Raw genomic sequence first — 11,494 nt, 5'->3', positions numbered from 1 at the left:
TTGAATGTTCATAAAAGTTTATTGTCTATGCCGTTCCGCGGCTATAGGTACGATATCCAAAGTTCAGCACTTACCCGATTGCTATAGTCTGCTTTCCGGGATCTGTCTCTAGCTTGCTTCTGGCTGGGATAGGCACTCAGAATTAGACAAAGACGGATATTTATTATTAGATTCAACACTGACTCTACTAATCGGTAACTCAAGCTCTCATAGCTTGCGCTACGAATATGACCTTTAATTATATGTGACTGAAGGTCCTGACTACTAATATATATTCTTTCTTTCAGATTCAAACACGCTCTACTCCACGCTGAAGGCGTCACTACTATGGACTGGACCAGAAGAAACTCAACGTTGGACTGACACGTATATTGTAGGTAAGTACAAGTAACTGCTACTTCTATTATAGGTCGTTGAACGTCTAGGTAAGTTTCCCCTCGCGATCGCGTCCCTCGCCTAGGAATTCTTACTACGCGATTCGTCGCCGCACACGTTTCCCAAATTCTTTAAGTTCTTCCTTACGTATTCCCTACGTAAAGGCTATTATCAGGATCACCTACCACGATGAAATTTCTAACTAACAGCTTCGTAGATTAGAATGTTACAAAAACAACAAAACGTGGATTCGATAGACGTACGAGGTTTCCTGGTCTCTCGAGGTCTGCTCTTTTCTACCTTCCGCGACGTCTTCTTAAATAATAAGGCGGACTGATAAGCCCCGCCCCAAATCCTTGTTTGGACCAATCCGCGACTCGGATTTTTCTATACTCCTAACAAAACTAATTTCTTTACGAATTTAACATTTCTTTGCAAAATCACGGTCCCCCGAGACCGTGACACCGAGTTTTGCCTCGGTAGCTCACTCTCAGTCGAGACTTGACACGAGAAGCATCTCTGAGTTGGTCTTCACACTTGTATTATAGTGTTTGAATCGAATAGCCTCTCATTGTCCGCTCCTTTAGTGACGAGTAATCGCTACCATTTTTTAAATAGTAGTAGTACTGAGTATCAGCGACCCTTGGGGGTATATTAAAGCTGTTCCCCTCAGCTTATGGCACAGCCTGGTCTGCCATTCCACAAAATAGGGAAAAAAGAATTCGTTAACAAGTTCCCCTTTACTTATTAATTAAGGGGAACCCTACACCTATCGTTCCACAACGCGAGCCGAACCCGACATCTGCAGAAGCAGCCGCGGCTTTGCAGAAACGCTTTCTGCACGCATCCAGCGTGTCCTGGGGATTCTTAGGGATACCCCCAACCACGTCACCATCGCCAAACGGGTCCGGAAGCCCCCGCGTTCGTGGACACAGGAAGACTTACCGTCGAGGTGTATCGTAATTTTTTGGTACAAACGCTACTCAGTTTCTGGTGGACATACCATTGGCAACAAGAAATGGAATGTGGTTTATGCACGATGATGCACCAGCGCATCTTAGTGTGGTTGCTCGTGAGTTTTTAACAGTAACGTACGGAGTTCGTTGGATTGGTCGGGGTAGACCTCACTTATGGCCTGCTCGATTTTCGGATTACTTACTTTTTATGGGACCATCTAAAGTCATTAGTTTATACCACTCCAGTGGAAAATGTGGAATATTTAAGAAACAACCCTGGTGTTTTTAAAATAATTCGGCAGTCAATGAGAAGGTTGCATTCTTGCATCCTACCTGGAGATAGTCATTTTCAACAGTTCTTGTAGTTTAAGAGGCTTTACATGTAATTTTCCGTAATAAAATGTTATTTTTCTCGTCCTGTATCTTCGGAACAAAGCAGCTTTTCAAAAATCATCAGAGGACAAAATATTCTTAGAACAGTCCAGGGAATAACCCCTTGAATGTTTGCCGTATGTATAACACGGCCTGGAAGCGTTAACACCAGGCCATTATATAATTATTGGAGAGGCGCCATTAACCGCAATTCCAGAAATCAATGAGGAAAATTCAAAAATAAATCACTATTCAACCATATAACGTCAAAGGTCCCAACATTTTTGTACTAGATGATGGACAAATCGAATACCTACATCACACTTCTTTAGGTATGTGACCTACATTAACGTCAGTAGGGGATCAAATGGAAGTTTGATATAGATCTATCATCAATTGTGGGTTTTGCGGTGTTTCCAAAAGAGGACAATGCTCCCCCTTTTCGTTGGCCCAAGGGAAGGATCATTGCCGTCCTTCCTGGAGCTGATAAGAGTATTAGTGAAAACTAAGCATGGTGTAGGTGCAGATTACCTCACCACTTTTCTTTGAAAGGGGACTTTTTAAGGGGGGTTATAATATGGAATTTTTTTTTGCAAATTCAAATAACTTTTAGATTTGATATTTGACTTCAGACTTCTCTAATTCCGACGTTCCTCATTAGTTTTTGTTCAAATTTTACCTGTATGCAGCAACAATGAGGAAACGGCACTCCACCAATTTCGAAGTCTATATCTTCAACGATTCTTGTAATAATTGATCATAAACATTCAAAAAATTGTATAATATTAAATATGTTTCGTTCTTGTTTCTATGTTTCTTTTGTATTATTGCTTTCATTTACTATGTAATAATAATGAAAAATTAATATATTTTTTTAATTTACTTAAAAATATATTTATGCAATACCTTCATGCAATTTAATTTTATAAAATAACGTAAATATGAAAGTCGCAGAAAGGCACTCATAAATAAATTATATAAATACTATAAACCGTAACAAAATTTCAATCATTAGTAGCACAAAAAGTCATTTTTTATTCATAAAAATAGTGGTACAAGTTCTTGACATGTTTCCAAAAATTTGTATTAACAGAGTTACGTTTAGTTTTTTTTTTAATTAATACTTTGTCATAACTATGTATATTTTAATAATCTAAAAATAATAAAATTTCTTTCGAAATAAGTAGGTAATTCAAAAAACATAAGTAACTGTCGATTTCATTTGCCTGAAAGTGCCTTTAATTAACATCAATTTAATTCTTTAAATTCAGCTTTCTGAACAGAATAATTATAGAGTAATAATTATCCTTATTCTATAAATAAGCAATAATAAGTAATAATAAGTAATAAGTGCAGTTTCTTATTGAGCTGTGTCACACAGAGCAATTTTTAACTTTTTTTCTAATCTGAAGAAGAAAGACTACATATTTAAACGATTTCAAGGATCTATTAACTGGAAAAACACATGTCAAGTATACAAACACATTAAATAGTACATAAAATATATATTAATAACAACAAAAAATCAGTACAAAGCTTATAAATAGAAAATACAATCACAATATTTAGAGAAATGATTAATTATCAGTAATCCAACATGATTTATTTTCTTCCTACATAGCAGTATAATGTACAAGTAAAAATGAAATTTTTTCACTTTTAAAGTTTGTTACTATGTACTTATCTTGTATATAATTTTTTCAAGCATTACTAGAAATTAATATACAGGGTGAGTAATTAATAATGGTACACAGCTTAATGGCAGATTGTTGTAAAAACATTTCTAACTTTCAAAATTCAAAATTATAAAATACAAAACATATTTTCACATTGATAGGACAGTATAACTAGCGACCCTAGACGTGACCCCAACACTGTTTGCATATTCGTATTTGTCACCTCAACAAACATAAATCTACAATCATAACAATCGATCCATACATACTTAAAATATAGCAAAAAATCGAAAATATCTTTTCAATTTTAACACCCTGTAGGACGAAAAGGAGAAGCAATTGACTAAGGCATGTTTGGCTCAATCGCTATATTTTGACGTTAACAATCTGCCATTAAGGTGTGATGACCATTATTGATGACTTACTTTCTATCCAAAATAACTGTTAAAGTACACAGACACAATAGGCTGATCTGAATTCTTTAAAATTTCCATAATTTTACTATGAATATCATCTACATCATTATCACGAGACTGACTATTTATTAAATCAATAACCAATATATAATTAATAGTTGAATTTTTAATTGTTAGTATATTATAAAGAAATAAATATATTTCCCTTTTAGTGAATGTGTGTTTGTGCAACACTAAGTCTTTAAATTTATAATAAATATAGGGCCCATATTCTGCAATTAATTCTTCTAAATAAATCAATACTTCATTTGCATAATTCTTGACAATATTGTCAGATGATTTACATTTAAAATATAATAAATCAAGTAACACGTGCTCATTGAACATTTTAATGGGCGTAAAAGTATTGGACCAATGTTGTTTAAACAGTTCTATATAATAATTATTAGCTGTATCAATTTTATTATTGTTTTTTACATCGTCTGTCGCTAAGTCATAGAAATGATCAAAAAATGATTTAATAGCCTGTGTTGGAAATGAGGGAATAATGTCAAAAATGAATTTGAAATTATCAGCTTGTTCTAATCTCACATTTCGTAAAAATGAACACACAAAACGATTAATGCCGTTTAAATTGTGATCATCCTTAGGAGGGTTTTTAAAATAATGTGTAATAACGTGCTTATAAAAATCAAATGGCAAAGATAAGAAAATGTCCTCTGAGGCTAAAATAGCATCTAAAAATAATTTTAAATATCGTTGTACCTTAATGTCTTCCTTTCTTAAATTTTCAAAGAAATGCCAACATTTTTTGATATACACAGTTTTATATTTTTTTGGTACAACAATATTTACCAAACTAGTTAACGTTTCATCATCATTTTTATCAATTGTATTTAAGTTCAAAGCAACCAAGGTTAGCAATTCTTCACAAGGATTTTTGCGAAAATATTTTAAGGTAGCAGAGAACATATGTTTCTGACTAGAAACATGATTTTCGTCAAAGTTTCGCAATCTACTTAAAGCATAATCATAATTTAGAACCTCGCAACTTAAAAACAGTGCGTGCTTTTTAACAGAAACTGCTCTTTTGGATAATACATCCATGTAGGAATACAGCAGCTCCTCTGGAGCTCGATAACAAATACTATAAAGTGAGGGCAAGGCAGACTGTAAATAGTCACCTACGCAGAACTTCATCAACGTAGGAAGAACAATTATAGGTTCGTGCAGTTTTTTCAAGGATCCTGCAACTTCACATTGTAAGTAGTACATTTGATTTAACGCTTCATCAGCAAGATTTATCTTTTCTTTAACAGGTAGAAATCGTTTCGAAATTATTTCGATGTACTCATCTGTTGTTAATAATATAGAGAGATACTCGATTACTTTTTTATACATATCTAGGTCAATTTCTTTCTGGGATTCACTATCAGTTTCCATTTTGGTACTGCTTGAAGACTGTTTTCCAAATGTATCTTTCAAAAAATCATCAAGCCATGTCAACTTATCGGTGCAATAGGATACAACTGTCTTGTCGAAACCCAAATGAGACATAAATTTAATTTCTTTAATTTTAATGTACGTTTGATTTGCAGTCCATATCAAATCGAAATAAGGAGTTATAGCTTTTGGATTATTCAGAAGTAGCCAGTGTATAATTTTTCGACAGAAATCAAAATATTTAAATTTTCCTAGGTTATCCCAAAATAACTCAACGACACTATCGTCAAATTCTGATCGATCCAGTTTTTTAATACTCTTCTCGACAATATGACCGAAATTAAAGCTTTCTTTACTATCTTGTTGAAATATTTCAAGAAGCCGAGTTTCCTCAATTACTATTATTGGCTTTTCTGGAAACTTAAAATTATAATTGATAACTTTAATTAATAGATTTCTCTCATTGTCTTTCAACATCGTATAATCAGAATCCAATATTGACTTTATGCACGGAAGAAATCCTGAAAAATCTGATAAATCAATAATATATTCAGTATTATGTTCATTGAACTCAATTAATATACGGATAAATTTCGTCTTAAATTCTATATCATCGATTTCTTCGACTTCACGATAGATATTAACGATTTCAATTAAAATTTGCCTTTTGATTTTTTTATTTTCTAAATCAACATAACAACTATATCTACTTGATTCAAATTCTTTTATGTACAATACGAGTTCTTTTCGATAGGGTTTTCCATGGAGGATTAAATATTCTATATATTTTAGGTAAAATGTAACAGTATAGTAATATGACTGTTTTCTTAATTTTAATATTGTGAGCATTTCATTTATGTGATTCCAGTGGTTTTCATCAAGTTCCTCCAATTTAAATAAATCCCTAATTTGATTAAGGATTTCTGAAGTATTTTCTTCGTTGCGATGTCGAAAACAAATATATTTTAATACTGTTTCTAGTGACGTAAAATCTTCATTTTTCTGACAATTTTCTAGTAAGAGTATTACTAAATATTTTCGTTCACGAATATCCGACGTAACATTAATTTTTTCTTTTATCAAAGGAATCGCTATATTTGGATCACAATATTTTAACAGGTGATTTGATTTGTCTTTTTTATAGTGTGTTTCTGCCCATTTGTTCATGACAGTTTTATTTGGAAATAACTTTATAAAATTTGAATTCAAGTAAATTAAGTTATCTAAAATATTATTTCCAAATACTTTTAAGTAGGTTTGCGCAAACATATCCCACTGTTTGTGTTTTGGGTAATGTCGTAGTAGTCTGTAAGAAAGATTATATATACTTATATTATATGTTTTCCTTGGAAAGAATTCAAAATAAACTTCTTTAAAACTTCCATGCAACTTTCGAACAATAACTTCTAATTTCAAAAAACCTGAATAATGTTTGATATTACTACGAAAATCGTCACTTGTGTGACGTAAAAAGTTCTTACTTGTTCTTCGTCCCAAAATTTGAGAAATGGAGTGTTCCTTGTGTAGCTGATACCACATATTCGGGTTTTTTAACGCGACATATTGACATACATTTCTGTGATTATACTCTGATTTTTCAGGTAATGTTTTGTAATAATTTATATAGAATAAAAATAGTTCGGTATCTTTATCAAAAATAAACTTAACCTGTCTTGGTTTCAGGACCACTTCATGGTTAGACAAAAAGTCTTTAATCTTCTTTGAACTGCATGTGTGTATTAGTTTTGTAGCTATGTTAAATCCGTATCTGCAAACAAAAATTTCTTATTAAATACTCTGCCGAATTAGGGCAACTAAAGATTTCTAAACTAATTAAACTAAATTTAAACGTCTGGTAGCAATCGACGGTAACGTTATGGCCATATACAGTGCTATGTTGGCTGTGTATATAAAAATGGATCATTGTTGTTTTACTAGAGACGGCATACTAAATTTCACAACATTTACTGTAGGTGTGATGCAAATCCTCACGTTAGCGTTGTACAGAGATCTCCAGAACCGGTTTTTAGTGAATGTGTGGTATGGTGATTTTGTTGACAGAGGGAAGGACAGTTCTCTTCTTCAAACATAGGCACCAAAAGGGCCCGTGAGGTAGGAGAGACCAGGCGGTAAACTAAACCTTGAAGATGGCTATAGCGAGAAAAGGTTTCTCTGCTATGAGGCTCTCAGAAGGGTTTTCTAACAAGCTAAAAGAACTAGCGTGTGCTATTGATGCTTTTCGTAGATAGATCTCTACCATACATCATCAGGTTATGTATTTCAATGAGGCTTCTAAAGAACAGGTCATCCCCTAGCATGGGAGGGATGTTACCAGGAGACCCTCAGGCCTCAAATATATACATTTTAATCACACATTCGGAAGGTCTAATAAAGACAGAAAATTGAAAACAAAATTAAAATACTTCGCATCACATTTTTTGATCGGGAATGTGCCAGCGGACCACAAATCTTTCGAACGTTGAAACGAAACAGTATTGCCACATCAGAACCACAGACATAATAAAATAACATTGTTTGGCACTTCAGGGCTTTTATTCAAATCTGCCACCGTTAATTGCATATTCCTCATTATTTTTCCTCAAATTTGGAAATCACATCATACAGTACAATCCGCAACTGTTAGTAGATTTCGGATTGTTTCGCGTGTCGGTCGTAATGGCCAATTTTGCGAATTTTGAATATGCAGAAATGGTGGTTTTATACGGAGAATGTTTGCGAAATGCAAATGCCGCTGCAATTAATGGTGACGTATTTGAACATTTGCTTTAATCCGAAATCTTGGAAACAGTGGAGACTGTTAAAATTTCAGATGGTAGTTGTGAAATAGATATTTTTTGCATACAATAAATTTAAAATCCAGGTATTTAAAATTAAATGGACACATTATAGTTTCTGTTCAAATTATAGCAGTTTGAAATTTATTTTTATTTTTGTGATACAATATAAAAATTTAAAATGCTATATATTCTACAAATTTTTCTTCATCATTAAAATCTTCATCATACAATTTTAAATACCTCTATAAACTTGGATTTGAAATTCAATTTATGAACAAAATATTTCGCGATAATTAAAGAAGCCAATCTGAAAATCTCTAAGTGAGGAACATAGTTTTTTCAAATTGTTTTCGCAAATTGTTAAATCGGTCTCCTATAAAAGTTCCCTATGTTCCATGTCTGGTTCATGAGATATGGCATTGCTGAAATCTCACCAGCCACCACTGCTTGGAAAATTAACATCAGTATATTAATAATAACTGTCTTTTTTTGGCAAGGTATGCTCATACCTCCTTGAGGTCCTTGCTGGGCAACAATGACAATTTAATATGTTAATTGCATACTTTAAAAAAATAATGTACATCATTCATTACATATTTTAACATTTTAAATTATTATTATGAATGAATTTAATTTATTGGGTACACCAGGAAATAAACAGTACATTACAAAAATATCACAATACCTAACATCCAATAAGCCTGAAAACATATATCTAGCCATATATATCATATATCAAGCCAAAATAATGAATGAATTGTAAGAGTGCTGGGTCAGCAGGTTGCGGCTCCAAGGCAACTAGACAGCCCCGGACGCGGGATGTTTATTTTTTTAAGCACAAACTAAAAATGTTAACGTTGCCAGAGAATGGATATACGCGTTTGTGAGTTGGTACGATGTAGACGGATTTAGTTAAGACTCGTTTTATTAAGTGTTTGAATATAAGGACTAAAATATCCCAGTTTAGTATTTTTGAGTGCCTATCCTAACAGAATCCCACCTAAGTAAAACTTGTGTTGTGAGATTCATGCATATATAATTTTTTTTCTAATCGTGTTATAACTGCTATGACTACAAAAAAAAAAATGTATTTTCATCTATTTACCAGAATTTTCTGAACGATGTTGAAGGACACAATGCCAGGAGTGACTAGTTATAAGAAAAAAATCCAAAATCTGAAGGCAAGTATATTAATTACAAACTAATGTTATGAAGAGCGGGAAAGACAGACCGAGCGACGGTGGCTGGAACGCCAACGCCAGTGTGCGTGTCCCGAAACGCTGAATAGACTGATTGTTCATAATTTTATAAACATTTTTATATAAACAAGGTAGAATTTTTATATAAACAGGGATATAATTAGAGAGTTGAATAACGAACAAATAATAATTGAAAATGTACATTTTACTGTGATTAAAGGAAATTATTGGCAATAATTATTTTTTGTTTATAACACTAACTTGAGTTGACCAAAGTTTTCCATAATATAAGCTTTAAGTTCTCTTTTCAAAACAGATTTTTTTGAGATAGTTTTCATTGTTTTAGGTAATAAATTAAATCATTTAGGACAAAGATATGATGAAAATCTCTGAGAATGACTTTTTTTGCATAGACATTGCAGAAACATTGGCCACACTATATGTATTCGTTGCGTAAGACATATCAGAATTAAAAAACCATAGTAAAGACTGGTAAGAGAACAACTGTCTCAAACTAAACACGTTAGCTTCTTTGTCTAACATTTCAGTGGAGTAAAGTCTGTCATTTTTAGAATAATTTTTAATATACTATTTTGTACAACCTCTAGATTATGCATTACTGATTTATGCTCCACCCCATACAGTTATACAATAACTCATTACGGACACCACCAATGCATCATAAACCATAAGAATTCCTTGATATCTATTACATCTCTGAGTTGGTAAAATTTATGTATTAGTTTCCTAAGCCGCTTCACCGTGAATTCTATGTGATCTGTCCAGTGTAGACACTGATCAATCATAACTCCAAGGTACTTAATGTTTGCTACTATGAATTTTAGGCTTAGTTTATCTGTACAACTCCTCTTGTGTATAATGATCTTATTTATAACAGGTTGATCAATTGTATTAGTTGGAAATGCGGTGTATTTAGTTTTATCTGTATTAAGGCTGAAAAGGCTACTATTTAACCAGTCAAAAAATACAGCTAGTTCACATCCTACTTTTTTATATACCTCTGTCCAAGAATCACCTGTGTATAAGATAGCCGTATCATCTGCGTAAGATATCACCACACCCGTAGTGTTTTGTTGTTTAGAAATATTATTTATATAATATATTAAACACAATATTGGACCCAGCACCGTCCTCTGGGGTACCTCCATGGTAACTGGCAACGGATCACATATTGGCTGAAGGAGCAAGAAAAAACATAACAGTTTTTAAAATCAGTTATGTTTCGCGTAGTTGTTATCGCGTATTCGTATTCTACTCATTTTTCCTTATCTTCCATTAAAACTAATGATATTATGACTGAATCACCCGGTATACCACAATGAATACAAGGTTTACAAGTGCACTCAACTTAGTTAAAAATTGGTTTGCCAACCTTGATGCTCACGTCTCGTCTGCTTTACTGACATGTCCATATGTGACATGCAACCAGGGATGAACTTATTTTATCCTCACGGTTTTCCAAGCTGAGGTATTTACTATCTCTTATTGTGCATAAGAATATGTCAAGAAATGATAAACGAAACAGCATATTCAAATTTGCGTAGATAGTCAAGCGGCTCCGCATGAGCTTTTCTCTCACATTGTCTTGGAGTGTGTCAATGCCCTATCTTTGGTTGGGTGGAGAAGTAGTACCTATGCAGTGTGGATACAAATTGTGGAATATTGCTTATATTTCTTAAAATATTCGTCATATTAAAAACATGTTTTAATAAAAGTGTTAGGGGAAATTATTTCTCATTTAGTGACATCAAGCAATCTTTCGTATCACAAAAAATGTGGTTACCAAGGTAACCGACTTAATTTTTTAAAACAGCACCATATACTTTGGACCTTTCTAAATACGATACAATACAATTTTAATGGGGTCACATAAGAAAAAAATACAAACAAAAATAAGTTTTCTATTATGCTTTTGACACTGTTTATCAAAATAATTATTAACATCAAGTTAGCCATGCCAAAATCAGAACAATGCGAAACTGTCACTAGCTGTCAGTTGCTTGTAATTGTGTGCATTGTTGCAGTAAACGTACTTTTTTACTCAATTTTCTGTGTACTTAAGTACTTAGTAAGTTATAATGGCGCTTGAATTAAGTGAAACGGAAAGAATACAGGTTTTAATGATGGTGGGATATGGTGACAGGAAAAGGACACAGCGGGAAGTATGCGAGTTGTTTAACGAACTTCATCCAAACAGACCTCAAATAACCACAATCTTGTGTTTCTAAATTGTTAAAA

General features: G+C 33.0%; 1 protein-coding gene across 1 annotated transcript; it reads right to left on the bottom strand.

Moving 5' to 3' along the window:
- Positions 1–3,532: 3,532 nt before the first annotated feature.
- On the bottom strand, positions 3,533–7,001 carry LOC108913618. Its single transcript, XM_018719186.2, has 2 exons — positions 6,907–7,001; positions 3,533–6,544 (listed from the first exon to the last, which is right to left on the bottom strand). Exon 2 carries the CDS (start codon positions 6,505–6,507, stop codon positions 3,808–3,810), a length of 2,700 nt encoding a protein of 899 aa, XP_018574702.1. The 5' UTR covers positions 6,508–6,544; positions 6,907–7,001; the 3' UTR covers positions 3,533–3,807.
- Positions 7,002–11,494: the final 4,493 nt, after the last annotated feature.

This window comes from Anoplophora glabripennis, unplaced genomic scaffold, assembly GCF_000390285.2.
Source record: "Anoplophora glabripennis isolate ALB-LARVAE unplaced genomic scaffold, Agla_2.0 scaffold1257, whole genome shotgun sequence".
In the NCBI taxonomy this organism is placed as follows: Eukaryota; Metazoa; Arthropoda; class Insecta; order Coleoptera; family Cerambycidae; genus Anoplophora; species Anoplophora glabripennis.
This window is presented reverse-complemented; position numbering and strand designations above follow the sequence as displayed.